The following is an 18,424-nucleotide window of genomic DNA, read 5'->3' as shown; positions in this document are numbered from 1 at the left end:
GCTCGAGCCAGAACTCAAACTTTTTCAAACATTAGTTTCAAGTTCACTTACCATGAAAACTCCACTTGAGTAAAATCGATTAAAGCTTAATAAGAAGTATATAGCACAAATTTCATAGTTAATTAATTTTTTGTTGTTTACTTTTATTATTATACCAACACTACATAAATAAAAGAGAAGTGTATGTGTAAACTAGATAGAAATGAGTTTTTAGGGAATGTGTAACAACTAAATTGGGACAGAGAGAGTATTACTTCAAATTAAAGTTCATATTAGGTAAGATACAATAGTTAAAAAAAAAAAATATGTCGAGCCTAATGCACAAACTTTTCGAGGCGAGTTCAGTTGTGCTTAGTTCATAACAATTCTATATCAAGATTAAATTGTTCACTAGCCAGCTAGATTCATTAACACCTTTATTTGTCATAGTTTTTATAGCGGTCGCTACAAAATGGATTTTCTTCAGATTGACAATAAACTTATTCGTTGGACTTATAGTCTTATACACTTACATGTAATGAATTGAAGTTTGCTACCATGCAATGAATATATTAAAAAATAAATAATTTAATAAACATTGAGATACAATTATGTGGCAAAATGGCATGTATAACTTTATGACTAATTTTAATTTTTTGAAATTGAAATAATCATGTTCATCATATTATATGTGTAATAATGACCCAAATAATGAATATTTTGTCATTATAATTCCTAAGACTAATATAAGAAGTAAGCTAAGACGTGAGATAGTGGCACCCTCGTAATAGAGGCGGAAATATTCATTAACCGTTGATGAGGGGAATAGGCTTCGTTGAAAATATCTATTATAAAATAATTGGCCTCCATAACTTTGTCAATAATTCTTTTCTAATCATTATTATTATTTAAACATTTTCTGGCATTCTACATTCTGGCTCTTGCACCGAATTGAAAAGTAATATATCTACCTTAATGCCCTTAATTCCATTTTGATATTTACATTACCTAATTTGACCCAAAATCGAACTAAGCGATCTATCATCTGAAGTTGGCCCCAACTAAATAACCCGACATGACCTGAATCGAACCTGACTCAAAAACCTGAATTGACAGCTCTAGGACAGATGATAAGTACGTTAATAGTCACATTTATGCCCCTTTATAATCATTCTTTTGCTCTTATGTTATGCTTATTGATGCTTGTTTATCTTATTATCATGCATAGTTACATGCACTTATGTACATCATTAGGAAGAATGCAAAGAAGTGACTACATCAACCTGCTGTGTTTTGGGCCATCACTTATTCACTTGCTAGTGAAGTTAACCAAACTTCAATAAAAACACAATGCTGTTAGCAAGCTCAACTAATGCACAGTACTCAGCTTTCTACTATCCGCTTATTATCAATTAATCTTTCACGGATACAGGTTTTACTATGAAATGCAACAGATAAAGTGGTTGGAATGCTCATGACATAAATCCTCTTTTGCTTTACAAAGCCGCAACAATAACCAGTAAAGCGTTGGATCAGTATAGACCTATAGATCAAGATTCTTACAAGTTTTGGGATGTTTTAAATGTTTGGATCATACCCTTTAGTTCAATAATACAGTAAGTTGACGATGAAAAAACAGGAAAGAAAAATAGGTATTGGACATCAAGCTATAATTTTAGATTTTTACACAATTTGGAAAGGATATACATTTTTCAAAATCCCAGTCCCTAAACAACAACGTATATAGTAGATGCCACTTGAATGATAAATTTACTCAAGAATTTCACTCGAAAATCAATTATCCACCAGAATAAATTACAATAATACACTGCAAAAAAGGGTACTAGAGAGATAAAACTGCTAACATTGACCCTGTGATGCCACCACCTTAGTATTCTTCTTCCTCCTCTTCATTACTGCCCTCAGCCCCAACCTCCTCATAGTCTTTCTCGAGAGCTGCTAGGTCCTCTCGAGCTTCTGAAAACTCACCTTCTTCCATACCTTCACCAACATACCAGTGCACAAATGCTCTCTTGGCATACATAAGATCAAATTTATGGTCAATTCTGGAGAAAACTTCAGCCACTGCGGTATTGTTGCTGATCATGCAGACTGCACGCTGCACCTTGGCAAGATCACCACCTGGTACTACTGTTGGTGGTTCGTAGTTGATTCCACACTTGAAACCAGTAGGGCACCTGTAACATTTTTAAAACCAAGATTGTTAAAAGGAGAGCCTTCATTTTTGAACAATAAGCTAAAGGTAGGCCAGAATATGATGCAAGGTTTGATCAAAATATATCTTCCCACAAAACTAGCCCCCAATCTGTTCTCTTGATCTGATTTACAGAGCATAAATCTCTTCTGATCAAAACTGCATTTTACTAATTTTTTCAAGTTGAAGAAAATAAGAAGCCAAAATAGCTTGCAGTTGTATCCACTCCCCATCCCTTTCCGGTGTACGGCATTACACAATCTGCTTTACTAATTGCAAAACGTTATCAGTTAATCACGAGAAATATGTACACTAATGTGGTTTTGCTAACCTAAATTGATACTACTAGACATAGACTCTTTAGATGCAATACTAAACTTACCAGTCCACAAATTGAACAGTTCTCTTGTTCTTGATAGTGCCAACAGCAGCATTGACGTCTTTGGGAACAACATCACCACGGTACATCAAACAGGCAGCCATGTACTTTCCATGTCTTGGGTCACACTTAGCCATCATACTTGAAGGCTCAAATACAGCCGTTGTAATCTCAGGTACTGAAAGCTGCTCGTGGTAAGCCTTTTCAGCAGAGATAACTGGGGCATAGGATGATAACATGAAGTGAATTCGAGGATATGGCACAAGGTTAGTTTGGAACTCTGTAATATCCACATTGATGGCTCCATCAAACCTTAAAGAAGTTGTTAATGAAGATACTACTTGGGATATTAAACGATTCAAATTGGTATATGTAGGCCTCTCAATGCTTAGCGATTTCTTGCATATATCATATATTGCTTCATTGTCTAAAAGCACAGCGACATCAGTGTGCTCCAGGAGAGAATGAGTGGCGAGGACACTGTTGTAAGGTTCGACAACTGCTGTTGATACCTAAACATTGAAAATTAACACCATGATTTTCATGCTTTCATAATATGAATATGCACAGGGGAAGTCAAACAAATTATAAATCACATACCTGAGGAGAAGGGTAGATTGAAAATGCCAGTTTTGACTTTTTCCCATACTCTACAGACAAGCGCTCTAGAAGCAATGACCCAAAACCAGAACCTGTGCCACCACCAACAGCATTAAATACCAAGAAGCCTTGCAATCCAGTGCAACTGTCGGCCAATTTCCTTACCCGGTCAAGGCACAAATCAACCATATCCTTTCCAACTGCAAACCAGGAAAATCAACAATTCATTTAATAAGTGAAGAGTGTAACATGAAGTAGCTGAGTTTGGCATCTTGCTTAAAAATAATCCAGCAACCTGTATAATGTCCCCGAGCAAAGTTGTTGGCAGCATCTTCTTTCCCTGTAAGGAGCTGCTCTGGATGGAAAAGTTGCCTATATGGTCCTGTCCGTATTTCATCGATCACAGTTGGTTCCAAATCGATAAACACAGCTCTAGGAACATGCTTTCCAGAACTAGTCTCGTTGAAGAAGGTATTAAACGAATCACTTTCAACACCTACAGATGTGTCACTGAAAGAAATGAATAAGGAAAAAATTAGACATAAAACAAAAGTTGGGAGCTACTGTGATGATTTCAGGATTGATCATCTACTCGAGAAAATCATATCCAAATCATGAAAGTTTTGCACATGATATAAGGAACAAAATGTTTTATCACAATCAGATACATAAGAAGTACAAACACTACATGATCACCTTGACAAGTCATTCATTCCATGAAAATATTAACACCATCCTTTCAATCACGATTTATCGCTTATGTTCAACAATTAATCAACTTAAATCTAATTAAGAACACGGACTAATTTGTAGCAAAGCAGACAGCATAATCTGCAATCTAGTTTCCAATGCTAGTAAAAATTTCGCCCATTGACTTTAGTGTTCTACCTCAGGTCATTGACATCATACACTATACTATAATACTAAAGTAGATGTTGTGGAAATGGAAATCCAGCTATATCTGATCTTAGCTATATCTATGTGAGGCATCAACTGTCAATAACTACAACAATCACAAATGACTCCTAGAAAATTCATTCAGTTCCTCTGTGACACCATTTCTCTACCTTTGATTATAAGTTTATAACTACTTTAAATTAGCAAGAAATATTTGACAGACATTAACTATGAAGAATTTGAGACAGTTGAAAACATTATATATTTGGTATATGGTGTAACCTTGATTTGATCCCCTCAAGACGGACTAACAAAATCTACCCAAATTAGCATTAAAATCAAGAGTAAGGATTTCAGTGGAACTGGTCAAATAGGAGTGCTGCCCCATCCTCTCCCCATTGGGGCGGGGGTGGATCCAGAGTTTGCAGGTGGTGATCACCCTTCGTAGGTGGTGCGGCGGGAGTGGATCTTAGGTTACCCGCCTTGCCCCCATTACCCACTTAAATATATTGAATAATGTAAGATGATAAAGCTTAAAACCACCCTATATTCACTTATAAATAAGAAAAACTATTTTTAACAATTGGGTTCTATCTTTATATTGAATTTGGTTTTGATATTTGTTGAACAATTAAGTTTGTACCTTTTTTTTTTTTTGTTCGGTACACTTCGTTCTTTATTTATTTTAATTTTTCTTTTGGTACTCAGTAAATAAATTTTTTACTGGATATGTACAAGTATTTTAATGCAGGTCTAACTGTCTAAGGTTGGGACCTGGCGGGTGGTGGGGTAGGATTAGGCGGTTGGTAGTGCGAGAAGGTAGGGAATAGGTGCGTGTGGATACCCAAGTGGGTGGTGGGACGAAATGATTTTAGAGGTATATATTCGTCGAGATGGGGATGTGATGAATTTTGGACCCATCATTTGGATGGGGATATGTATGCAAATATTAGGTGGGGAAGGGATGGGAAAACTAACATCTACCCCGCCTCACCTCATCTACTCAAAAGAAGAAGAAAATATGCCAAATTTGGCGCCAATCCAGCAACATATCAGCATACTGCCATTTACTTCCTGAATCATGACTACATGAGAACTCAATTAGTCAAACTTAAATATCAATAAAAATAAAAAGATTTTTAAGATGAAGAAATTTCTAACATAAATATTTGATCATCACTAGAAACTTCAGACCAAAATTTAATCAATAAATCTCAAAAACCAATCCAGAAGCAAAATTTTTATAATGAACAAGGAAAATATTAACAAACCTATTTCATCAAATGCAAAATAAGCATCAAAAAACTGTTTAATTGATCAAACCAATTTATAAAAGTAAAATTTTTTTAAAAAAAAAAAAAAAAAACCAAGAAACCTGGGCATCATGCCATCTTGCTGAATTCCATGTTCAAGGCAGAAAAGCTCCCAACAAGAATTTCCCACTTGAATTCCAGCTTGACCAATGTGAATGTTGATCACTTCCCTCATTTTTGCTCAACAATTGGTTGATCGATCAAATTCTTATTAAAGTCTAAGCTCACTTTTTAATTTTAATTTTGTGAGTGTATTTGATAATAGCTGTGAATGTATAAATATCTGGTTGTCTTTGTTGATTGGGAGAGAGAAGAAGAAGAAGGTGCCCGGTTCAACTTTGACAGACAGGACAGCGTTTCTTTTAGATGACAGATAACAGAAAGGATGCGATGTAAACTGCACTACTGCTCACCTACTGTGATTGATTTATATAATTAATATATAATTTCGAGTGGTTGTTGAGTTTATAACGGTTATAAATGTTTTTACCATTTATTTATATTTGAGATCTTCTCTAGAGGTAAATAAGTAAGGTTAGACGAGATTTGATCCTGGATTTTTAAGTATCTTCTCCAATTTATAAAATAGATTAGAGAGGGTTAATTATATTTTACTAGTAATTGTTAAGGTTATTTGTAAACTTAATCGGTGGGCTTGGATGGGACTAACAGATAGGTAGTTAGGGTGAATGGCAACTGGCAAGGGTCTTCCAGCTGGGTTATGCACTGATTGTTGAACGTTCTTGTGCATTACTAGGATGGGATTTCTGTCCCTTTTTTAGCCTTATTTGATAATTTTATCATACAAGGGTACTTTTAATTTAATTAATACTCTCTCCTCGTATCATATAAAATATGCTTTGGAGATTATTAAAAGTCAAATAAAATATGGAGATTGATAAAAGTCAAATAAGACAATCTTTAATGGACAAAGAAGGTAAAATTAAACTACAATGAAGTAAAAAAAAAAAAAAAAGCACTATATTTAGCAGTTTATTATTACAAGTAAATTAAGTAAACAGTTTAATTGGAAAAACAATACTTCTCCATTACATAATGATCTTCTTATTAGAAATCTTTCTCTAAGACAAAATTAATCAAAGTAGGATGAATAATATGAAATGGCGAGAATAGAATATAAGATGAGGTCGATGACATATAATCCGTACCCTATAACTATCACCAGCGTATTGCTCAAATATCAACACCTTTACAGTGTAAAACGACTTCGACCCTCCTTCCCATCCTTGCGCAAGTAGAATATCATTATTCAATTCTTCATAGTTACAAGATATCTTAATCTTCCAAATCCGCACTTTTCCGGGTTGGCTCAGGTTGAATTAGGCCATCAGACCTTTGTTGATCACCTCTAGAACTAATCAAAAACACAAATTTGTGCCATTTTTACTTCAATTTTTTTTATAAGAAAACTTTTCTCCAAAATAAGGAAAAAAAAATCACTATTAAACTATTGTGATAATTTGAACAGCATTTTCGACTAATATTAAGAGCACAATATCTACTACGTAATAATCTCAATTCCTATTTAAACCTGATATGCCAAAATCAATAATTAGCCATTGATGATAATTGATGCTAAACAATCTACTACAAGTCTACAAGTACATTTCTACAGCCTTGCCATACATAACTTGCTGCACATAGGGATCTTTAACCAACAAATTGCTTTACCAAGCTGTCAGTGCTATAAGATTATGGAAACTGCCTGAATTGATGCAGATTTTCGGCTATACATAGAATTCAATTTACTCTATGTATCAAAATTTCTTTTCTGGTATATACAATTGAGCACTTCGCAAAAATATAAAGCAGAGAATAAAAAATTGTTTACATTACAAATGATCATTATCTAACCTGAGATTTTAAATGCTAACAGGCCACAAATGATGCTATTATCAACAAGATACAAATCAAGATACAGCTCCTTGTTTTTGTCAGGCTTTGGTCGATGCTCCGGATAGTTAATTGATGTCTTCAGTCAATGGAGGTGTGAATGTTTCGTTAATCAAGTTTTACAAGTACAGGCACAATAACAATATTTTACAGTGCTTTTGCTTCATTATGGAATCGTCATCACTTCCATTACACTAGTAATGAAAGCTGCTCAACGTCACGATGCTCAGACCTCTATATATAACTTAATGCACAATGGTATTCTCGTCCTGCCAGCTGTTATTGTTGGGGACTCGGATTTCCCATCTCAGATTTGCTTGATTCTTCAAGAGACCCATTACTTTCGGTGTATGCAGGACTTGAAACCACGATGTTGCTCTTAGAAGAAGCTGTGTTAGCTACCCTATTATCTACAGAGACAACTTCCTGAGCCTTAAATTGAGGCTTGACAAATGATACCCCGATCTTTTGTCCATGATTCAGTCCTCGGCAAAATCCCTATAAAGCATAAAGAAAATTTCAACAGATCAATCTATAGAATTGGAAAAATGGGGTTCAAACCTACTTGCCATGCAATAGATAAATCTTACTGTAGCAAAAACCAACTTCAGATTCAATGCCTTCTTGATCTATAGGCAATAACGACATTTGATTAAGTTGGCAAAAGAGGGGTTTAACAAATTCTACTCATTAGGTTTATCTATTATAAAAACAAATAATCCTATAGAGACATCCAATCCACCCTTTCCTAGGGGCAAAGAGAAGTGATTTTTCTCTTGTTTGCAGTCACATGATTAAAACCTGCAAATCACAAATTCATTCTCAATAAGTTTATCAATTATACTACCTCCGTTTCACAATTATCTTAACATTTATATTTGAACAAATATTAGACTAGCGAGAGAGAGTAAAAAGGTGGGTGGGTGTAAGAAAAGATGGATAAACAGTGTAAGAAGCTGGGTGGGTGTATGAAAAAAGGTGGTTAATGGAAGAGATAATGAGCCAAAATGTGTAAATGTTGAGGGGTAAGAGGGGCAAGACTTTAAAAAGGATATGTCAAATACGAAGTACAGAATAAAGCAACATGTTATAAACATTTTGAAATGGACCAATATGGCAAATGTTAACACCATTGTGAAACGGAGATAATATGCAACAGTTGTATCCCCATTGTTTTTATATGTTTCTCCTGATTGGCAGAAAAGAGAAGCAAGAGCATGAAGTACAAACTTAATTGAAGCTTCAAACAGGCACCCAAGCTAAGAAGCATGTGCATATGAAGCTGCATACAAACAGAATGTTCAGAGCATAAAATACACCGACCTTCACCAACCCTGAGCCAGAACTTGTCGTCCTATCAGGTAAGGCAGATAACAATGCATTGGGCACCCAACCTCTATGGTGGACTCCACTACCATTTGCTTCTTGGGATTTCCTCAAGATATCAGAAGAGTGTAGTTCTTGCCTCAAGCTGCTATTATGGCTCCTACAGTAGGCACCATAATATGTGCAATGTTCACGTACTAGGGATATTTGAGGGGTTGAAGGTAGCAGGTGGCCTTCAGTACTGAAGATATAACTGCAAAGGAACAAACAACAAAACACTGGATAATTGGAACTGCAAAAGAAACCATTCCTTAGAAATTATCTCCCCCCCCCCCCCAACCCTTCTCAATCGATTTAAGTACACAAACCTATATGCATGACATATAGGAACTTACTTATAAGGTCCGCTTTCAACAAGATTATCAGCACCCACTGCCAAATCAAATAGCAGCCACAGATATTTAACCTGAGCACGAATGTAACTTGCATTAAAAAAAAAAAAAAAGGAACAAAGTTTTACAGCATCAAAACCTGATGCAAAGTTTATCATACATGCTGCAATTCTAGACGTCTACCACGGCATAAAATCAAATGCTTTTGGGTTGCGTTGACTATCTCAGAATATTTACCCAAACAAAACACCAGGTAAGCAAATCGACGCCACCGTCTCAAATTAGGAACATATTACGTAAATCAATGCCAATTCATCTCTACAAAGAAATACTTAATTTTATGAAAACTATTATATTACTGTACATCTCAAAAAGGGTAATACAGGAGGAGGACAAGGTTGGTGTCCTCAAAAAGAAATTCAAAAAAACTACATATCAGCCAAATTCCTCGATACTTGTATTTCTCTAGAGAATAGATGGCGAATTCACTATATTCCATATCAAAACATATGGGATTGTAATACCCTAAAAATTCGACCATTTCTTTCCAGCCAAACCCACTACAAGATTGCAATCATGCATTTCGCCAAAGAAACTTCTCCTTTACCCTATCAAAACTCAAAATCGAATTTGCAACCACTCTTGAATGTTCGAAAAGCACAGCCAAGCACATAAACAATGGACCCAACACCAACGCACACACAAAAATTCTCAGCTTAAAAGAAGTCAAAGTCTTTCCAATAAGTAAGGTAACCAATAATTGGGAGTACCAATGAGGCCAGGCTTAATAGCAGAAAGACAAGCATGATAAGGCACCTGACAAATGACCCATGCATACCCTTAAATCTATCACCCATCAAAATAAGCTCCGCTATATGCCTCTCCATACACACACGCGCGCGTGCGCCCGTGCACACAACTTTCATTGAACCAAATTAGCTTACAAAACACTTTTTACAAAGGATTCTTGAGAAGTCCTCATCATATAGACATGTACATAACTTGTGTATAGCAATCTATGTTACACGCACACGGGTATGAGTATCCAAATGTTATGGATAAGAAAGTTTAGCATGTCATTTCCAAAATATTTGGACACAAGGACACCATCTTCACTTTGGACATAGGTACTGGGATATAATAAAATTGAAATCCTTAGAAAATAAATTGAAGTTATTCAAATAAATTATAAATTTATTAGTGTCCATAAAAAAGACGGCGTTGTTATTACTAAAAACAAAATGAATATACAACATAACAAACAAAATAAATCAAATATAAATTTTCTACTTCGAAAGTTCTGCTGCAGCAAATAGCAACTTCAACAACCTTGCCAGACCTTATGACAACAGGGCGTGTTCGGTCCTTATACCCCGGATCCGTGTTGGGCCGTTTGGCACAATGGAACATAATAGCCCTTTTTTGGGAAACCTATAGGTACCGACTAATACTTTGTTCAAACATAAATATCATAATTCAAAAAACATTATTATCCTGATATGATATCGAAACCAAAATCTTTATGCACAGGAGCACAGACTTGCAATTCAAATATACAAAACAGGAAAAAAAACTATTATTAGAACAGATTGATTTATCATTTAGATATAAGACTCACAGTTTCAGCTAGGAAAAAGCTCTCCATGTGATCTTCTTGCTTGTGATTCTCAACATCTGTTATATGACAATATCCACAGGGGCATCGGGCCCCATATTGCAAGCTGGAAACAATGTCACGTCCTACATCCAGATACCTTCAAGAACAAAATGATTTGGAATAAGATATGCACCTAGCAACATAATTACAGCAATGGTTCTGAATTTTGTGCTAAGTAGCCCTCATCAAATAAGAAAAACACATGTAGCTGATTTTTTAACATGCATGATTGCTCATATGATAAATAGCACTTGGCCCTCTTTAAAGTACTTCCATTAGAAAACTGCACCTCTAATGAGTGTGTGTGTGTGTGTTTGTGTGTGTGTGTGTGTGTGTGTGTGTGTGTGTGTGTGTGAGAGAGAGAGAGAGAGAGAGAGAGAGAGAGAGAGAGAGAGAGAGAGAGATGATTATTTGAGGGTAATATTAAAAAAAATAAAGAATTAATAATAACATTAAAAAGATAAATATTTGAGGGTAGTATTGCAGATAACCAAAAAGATTATGCAGAAATTTGCTATTAACTCTTGTTCTTAACTACTTGATTCCATCTTCTTTGAGTGGATATTAAAACCAAACTTACAAGTGGACCCATACAAAGCCAGAGAAAGTTGTTCTCAAAATAGAAACCTAAAACTGATGGGCATAATTTCAAACTCTGTTGACCCTTAAAAAGAAAGGATCCCTTACAATTTAATCCTATATGTAAATCAATCCACGGGAATGACATTACATTTTTGGACACAAATTTTGATGGTAAGCTGTGGTGAAATCACCTTTTTTTTTTAAAAATTAAATCCACTAATCTAAACAAACAGGGGCTAGGAAAAAAAGGGTAATTGGTCATAGTTTTGGGTACATGGCAATGTATTACAAAACCCTAAATAACAAATGGAATTTCCCCCATAAACATCCATGTGTATTAATCCTCAATAGCTCAGACTATATAAGCCATTTAAAGTAAGAGTGTCTTGTACTCCCTTGCACTTCTTTTTCATCAGCTTGTGCACAAACTTTTTCACACTTCTTTGCCTCTTTAGACAACTAAATTAGACAAGTAAAAGCTCCCAGCATATTCAATTCAAAGGAGTGGCATGTAGATTACAACATGACATAAATAAATGCAGATCCAAAAACCTGCGAATGTTCTAGCCTCTATGGTTTGACTTTAATAACCTTGCCATATCTTTATCTGATTCCCAACCCAATAGTTAGAAAGGATGGTCATAGAACTCAAACTTAGCAACTTTTACTACAGAATCGAAACAAGGCCTAGTCCTTCAAGTCTCTAGACTAGAGAGTATCAAACAAGGAAAGAAATTTTATCACCCTCTAGCAGCGAATCATGATTGATAAGGTCCATATGGAGCAAGTATTTATAAATGTAATAGATAGTTTATCACAAAGAGTTCTCTCTCCTTGTGTACACCATAAGCTAGAGGTTTATGGGAGATTGGGAGAACATCTCACTGATTCTATAGAATAATTTAATTTCTCATGAGAAACCCACCCTGTGACTAATGCATCAGATATCCTGAATCTGAAGGTACTATATGAGTTGTGTGAGGTGTGTCGCAGCCCGCAGGGAGTCAAATGACACAAGTAGTCCTTCCTTAGTTCTTGAGTGCGTTCTTAATTTATCTCTATCATTTTTGCCAATATCACTTTTTGCATCCAACACCTTTTAACTATAACAAAATTGTGAAGATTTATATGATCAGGATTGATCACAGGTACTAAAAGGGAGAGAATATCAGCAACTTGGAGATATTAAAGTGGTGCCACTAAAGTACGACTTAGTAAATTGTTTCAACAGATTGCATTACGTCAGATAGTCTGTAGACACAAACCGTGTCTTAAACCTTCACTAGTAAGCTAGGGAAACTTGGAGGTTGGCAAGTTTGATGAAACCATCTTTCTTATAGAACAAAAGCTAAGATAATTTTCGCATTGTGATATTTTCTTTTTTCAAATGGCCAGCTTCCCAAACTTCTTTAACAATATGTTGTACAAGTCAAATAATTACCCGCATTATAGATTCCTTATAACTACCGTACTTTACATTGAGGGGCATGCTTTTAAATATAGCGACTATTACAAATGTACATATTAAATTACTTTCATTGTAATTTATTATCAGAAAAAGCGCTTGAAAGTTCTAAGAGGTCAACTTGGGCATTTCCCTCGTATTAATTGTCACATTACCGTACACTTCCCCCCAACAATTAAATTTTACACTATTTACATTATTCATTTTGACCACCTTTATTGATTTATCTGTTGGGCAAAATTATAGTCATGTGGAATCTTGTTAAATTCATTTCAATTTAAATTTTCACAATATCAAATTTTTATATTTTTTTACTTAGATATAATTAGAGATATAAAGGGTTAAAACTATGCATTGAAAAGCATGAAAGTCAAAAAGTTGCAACTAAAAGAGAATGGAGGAAGAACTAATCACAATATGATATATAATAATGCGCAAATTATCTTAGGGAAACTACTCTTAGCCACCATGGAGGCTATTATTGAAGTGAAAAAAAAAAATTAGAGGGAAAGGAAAGACCACCTTCAAGGTGGGAAATGACATTATTGTCTTTCATATGAACGAAGTAATAAAATGTCCTTCTACTGGATATGATTGTTTTTGCTTAAACACCTTAGAACATGTTATACATGATCTTCTCAAATGCATATGCATCTTACTGGTGATTATTTAGAAGGCATTTTGTTGAATGAAACCAAGATAGCTTGTTTTGAATAAGACATGCAATCTTATGAAGATATGATTACTAGTTGCTCAAGTGGTGACAAGTGAGCCTACTGTGCACGATGAAATCAAACCTATTAAGGAGATCTATCACGTGGATGACAAGGAAGAGGCCATGAATGGCAAGGAAGCACCAAATGTTAAATTGAAAGCCATTCCTTTGAGGTATAAGTTATGTGGTCCAAACAACACATCTGTTATTATGAATGCTTCATTAGATGCTTCATAGATTAATCTATAGCTTAATGTATTACGAAAGCAAAAGAAAGCATTGGATATACTCTTAATAACCTCAAAGCCCCCCCCCCCCTTTTTTATGCATTTGGGATTCTTCTTATCACAATTGATCCTAAAGATTAAGAGAAGACCTTTTTTACATGTCCCTACGGCCTATGGTATACATGCACACCATATGATATCAATTTAGACCTTTAATCCTATCATCAATCTTGCTTAGTCTTTTTGCTAGTTGATCTAATCCAAAAGTATGAAATATTTAGCTTTCATAATCTTAGTTTCCTATTGATATCCCTTTACTCTTATCTTATCTTGATTAGCATTAAATTATTCCATGGATGATAATTTGGTTTGTTTAGCTCATGAATTCTCCTTGTTTAGTTCATACTTAGTTAAAATAAATAAATTCGCATATAAATAGGTTTGCATTTAAGCATAATATATTTCATTCTAGTTTCTATTTGAATCCGTGATTCTAGAAAATTTATGATTACTTCTAAGAATTTTTTAAGCTATGCCATAGAAGAATTTTTAATAATTAGATTGAACATGAATACTGAGTAGCTCTTTTTGCAGGATAGGTTGATGGGTAGATTTTGTAATTTTTGGACTTAAAGGGTTGGGATTAAGAGGATTCTTAATTAAAACCTTTTGCCTTATTTTTTGTTTTAGTTGATCTTGTTGCTTTTATTTGATTGAGTGTTGTACGGTTTACCTAGAATTGATTGATAGTGTGGCCTTGGAAAGTATATTGGTTGATTCATCTTTATTGACCTAGGGATATACTAATTTGGGATGAAAGTCCATGCTTGATAAATTACTCACGATTAAAAGATGAAGAGAGTTTACTTTAATCAACAATTCCGACTTGTCTTAGTTTAATATTCGCTTTATCCCCTACCCCATTTATCCTCGATTACATGACCCCAACCACCCCATTGTGGTGTTTACCTTGATAGAATTCCATTCTAACTTTCGTGATTTTGTTAGGTTATTATTTAGGTTAATATCTCACTTACTTTCTTTGAATTAGCTTGGTTGTGGACTATGTATCATGGTTATTAGTGTCGTCCTTGTGGATTCTCCACCCTTGCTTAACATTGTATATGATTTGGGTTCAAACTTGGTTTTGTTAGATCTAGGAGTTTTTCTTAGACCACGCAAAATTTCCCTTATAGGTGATATGCAAGCAATAATGGTCATAAATACCAATACAAGCAGTCATTTAAAAAAAAAAAAAAAAAAAAAAAAAACAAATCAACTCATGGCAAATTGGAAAACAAATGAAAGAAAAATCATAAGCCTTTTCATACAGAAACAAAATCAATAATGACAATCAATCAATCAAAGCCTTAATCCCATAAGTGGGGCCGGCTACATGAACCAAATTTGATTATTCCGTGTAGTCATCGACAAAATCAATAATGACACTCCAAGAAAATATACATTTATTCTTACAACAACAAACCTGGTATCTCTGGTAGCTTTGTAGAGCCAATAAGTACTCTCGGCTAATTCTGGACGCAGTGGATAGCTTTTCTGACCTTGCTGGAATTAAATTTCTAAATCAGGTCACTGCATCATAGATTCATAGCCTCTCTCTTTTACAAATATTGTTCAAACATTTTGGCTTTCTTACTGAGGATGGTCATGTGATTAATACACTATACATAAATTTTCCAGTCAAAGCCTTACTATATTTAGCAACAAAGAATTGCAGGAGCCTATTTGAGAATAAATATAACTTTATTGCATAGAAAAGAAAAAAGTCAGGAACTTCTTTTGAGGACATCCCAATATAGTAATAATAATTACAATTTGAGATGAAGGTAGGACTCTGATACTTGCATATAAGAAATTTCTCGTGACTTAGTGCAGAAAATTATATATAGTAAGTAGGTATTGAAGTTAAAAGATGAAAGAACAGACAACAATCATACAACAAGAGCTGCAGTGCTTACATATAGTAGAGTGAAAAATAAATTGATAAATATCTATAATTCAACCAAAGGTTCCCGTTAGAAGCAATAGCTGAATAATAATTCAAAGAAAACATCAATTTAAAACGGCTTTTAATAATGAACAAAACCAATTCCTAAAATCACATAACTGAGCTACTAATAATAGTTATGAGGAAACTTTTGAGAATTTACTTGAACATTTAGAGTAGCCAGATTAAAGCCCTCAGGGGTGAATCCATATCTTTTCCAAACACTGTAGAAGGCAGCATGTGTACGAATAGCAGGATCAACATCTCCAGCTAAAACCTTTTAAATACAAAGGGTATAAATTCTTCTTGCATGTCATCAATGCAACTTCAAGTTGAAGATGGCTTATATCACTTCTTTTTATAAGTAATTCCATTATTATAATTGTGTTAGAAACATGTATTACCTGCAAGCCAGGCCAGAATGCTTGTAAACTGTTGAATAATGGCCATACAATAGCTGCAGAGTCCATATTTACTTCTACATACCTACAGGGATTTCCCCATCATGTCAGTAATGCTGGTAAACCAAATCAGTAAGAATGAAATCAGAACATGTAGATAATTACCATGGATCAGTGAAGAGATAGTGCATTACAGCTCCATAAGCCTCTTGAAACATGTAAAGATATTCTTCATCCCCAAACAGTAAAAAGGCCTGACAATTATGGCTGACCATTAATTATGTACTAAGCCATTTCCTTTTAGTTTTGAGGATAGATTAGTATGATTGTGTATTCAACAAGCATTATTTAAAATAAAAAACAGAAAAAAAAAATTAATAAAAAGAAAAAAAGAAAAGAAAGGAGAAACATTAATCATTTAAATGGTGTATAGGAGCACATGTGATTCAGCTCTCACATGTTATCAATGTACATTCAACAAGAAACAATCATTCCCAAGGAGTCGGTTATTGTATAATTATAATGTTGAACGACATATATCATGGATTAAAACACTAAATCATAGAACATATGATAGAAAAGACAACAATGTGTTACTATCTTATAGCAGGAGTTAAAATTTACTAAATCTAAGATCAAACAAGGCCAAACATTTTTATCTTAATAACTAATCTTACACAGACTCTTTGTTTAACCTTTAAGACCAACATTTAGGTGATAGAGTACTAAAGGTGGATGATAAATAAAATTTGAGAGGATTTTAAAGCACGTTTAGGTTGCATTTGAGGATCACCTGCTTTCATTTAGTTTCGTTAAGGCTTGATTTGTGGTTTTGCTAAAATTTTAGGTAATTTTATGGTCATTTGTTTGCTTTCAGAGTGTCAAAGTGTTAGAGCGATTCCTGTTGAAGAAAAAGTAGTTGAATATGTTTTATGTTCGAAAGTTGAATGTGTCAATCTGAGGATTGTGGGACTTGGTTATATGTCCATCAACTGTAATTGCTTAATTCCATGCATTGGTGTTAGTGTTGATTGTATGGATAGCAATCATCAAGGCTTTATTTGAGTCAAAGGATCAAAGCATTAGCATCGATTGTGTTGCAAGCCCATGATGCCCAACAATACTCTCCAATCTCCATGCTAGATCTCGCGCTCGCAGGCTCGCAGCCCACACCTGTATAGGCATTAATGAAGCATATACCTAGCGATGGCCCAAAAGATTTGGCAAGAGCAAGCATCAACGCATTAGACAAGCGAGCCATCTATGCAAGCGCATAGTTTCGTTGCTTGGCTTTGTCTAGCTTCTTTGTGTCACATCATCGACTATCGTCTAACAACATTGTAGTTTATGTTGTATAAGTTATTTTACTTCTTTAGTTATTAATTTTAAGAAAAATTGTCAAAATGAGGAAATGAGGTCCTCTAAAAACAACTCGTCCTTTCTATTATCTCAGAATAATATATATATATATATATATATATATATATATATATATATATATATTTGAATAAAGATTGATTCATAAATAAAAAGTCATACGACATTTACAAAGAGATTTAAATTTAATAAATACATGACAATTGAATTAAAAAAAAGCTTCCTTTCAGTAGAGCTACAACCATTGTTGCAAATCGAACATTTTTCATACCCTCTTTTATATCGCTGTGATTTGCAGCATTTATGGACGAGGGGGTCTATCAATCTATTGTAGTCGTGTCACATCATCGACTATCGTCTAACAACATTGTAGTTTATGTTGTATAAGTTATTTTACTTCTTTAGTTATTAATTTTAAGAAAAATTGTCAAAATGAGGAAATGAGGTCCTCTAAAAACAACTCGTCCTTTCTATTATCTCATAATAATATATATATATATATATATATATATATATATATATATACATATATATATATATTTGAATAAAGATTGATTCATAAATAAAAAGTCATACGACATTTACAAAGAGATTTAAATTTAATAAATACATGACAATTGAATTAAATAAAAGCTTCCTTTCAGTAGAGCTACAACCATTGTTGCAAATCGAACATTTTTCATACCCTCTTTTATATCGCTGTGATTTGCAGCATTTTTGGACGAGGGGGTCTATCGATCTATTGTAGTCGTGAAGAAAATTTTCGTCTGATATCTGATTGTAATGGAAGGATTAATCTCTTTCTCGATCCCGCACAAATCTTTACCCATGAAACAACTTGTACCATACTAAACTCAAAAAACAAAAACAAAAACAAAACTAGAACAAAGCCCATCATAGGGGCACTTTCTACACTCAAACCCACAATAGGGGTACTTACTACCTTCAAAGAGTGTAGATTTATTGAAGTCAATAAC

The 18,424-nt window shown here is 34.2% G+C and overlaps 2 protein-coding genes across 3 annotated transcripts in view; both read right to left on the bottom strand.

The window, feature by feature from the left end:
- Positions 1-1,607: 1,607 nt before the first annotated feature.
- On the bottom strand, positions 1,608-5,793 carry LOC110704793 (tubulin alpha-3 chain-like). Its single transcript, XM_021882604.1, has 5 exons — positions 5,446-5,793; positions 3,469-3,683; positions 3,174-3,373; positions 2,577-3,085; positions 1,608-2,177 (listed from the first exon to the last, which is right to left on the bottom strand). The coding sequence occupies exons 1-5, from the start codon at positions 5,556-5,558 to the stop codon at positions 1,868-1,870; spliced, it is 1,347 nt and encodes a 448-aa protein (XP_021738296.1). The 5' UTR covers positions 5,559-5,793; the 3' UTR covers positions 1,608-1,867.
- A 1,260-nt stretch (positions 5,794-7,053) lies between these two features.
- Positions 7,054-18,424, bottom strand: part of LOC110704792 (alpha-mannosidase I MNS4-like) — a 28,671-nt gene continuing 17,300 nt past the window's right edge. Inside the window, exons 11-18 of one of the 2 annotated variants that reach the window (XM_021882602.1) lie at positions 16,236-16,324; positions 16,074-16,155; positions 15,833-15,946; positions 15,148-15,227; positions 10,634-10,769; positions 9,019-9,089; positions 8,621-8,876; positions 7,054-7,795 (exon numbers count right to left, since the gene is read on the bottom strand). In XM_021882602.1, the coding sequence (XP_021738294.1) occupies positions 7,577-7,795; positions 8,621-8,876; positions 9,019-9,089; positions 10,634-10,769; positions 15,148-15,227; positions 15,833-15,946; positions 16,074-16,155; positions 16,236-16,324 (1,047 nt within the window). In that variant the 3' untranslated portion in view covers positions 7,054-7,576. The remainder of the gene's footprint in view (positions 7,796-8,620; positions 8,877-9,018; positions 9,090-10,633; positions 10,770-15,147; positions 15,228-15,832; positions 15,947-16,073; positions 16,156-16,235; positions 16,325-18,424) is intronic. The other variant, XM_021882603.1, reaches the window with a different exon arrangement.

The sequence above is a fragment of the Chenopodium quinoa genome, unplaced genomic scaffold, assembly GCF_001683475.1.
Source record: "Chenopodium quinoa cultivar QQ74 unplaced genomic scaffold, ASM168347v1, whole genome shotgun sequence".
NCBI classification, from domain to species: Eukaryota; Viridiplantae; Streptophyta; class Magnoliopsida; order Caryophyllales; family Amaranthaceae; genus Chenopodium; species Chenopodium quinoa.
The sequence above is the reverse complement of the archived record's forward strand: the minus strand, read 5'-3'. Positions and strand labels throughout refer to the sequence as shown.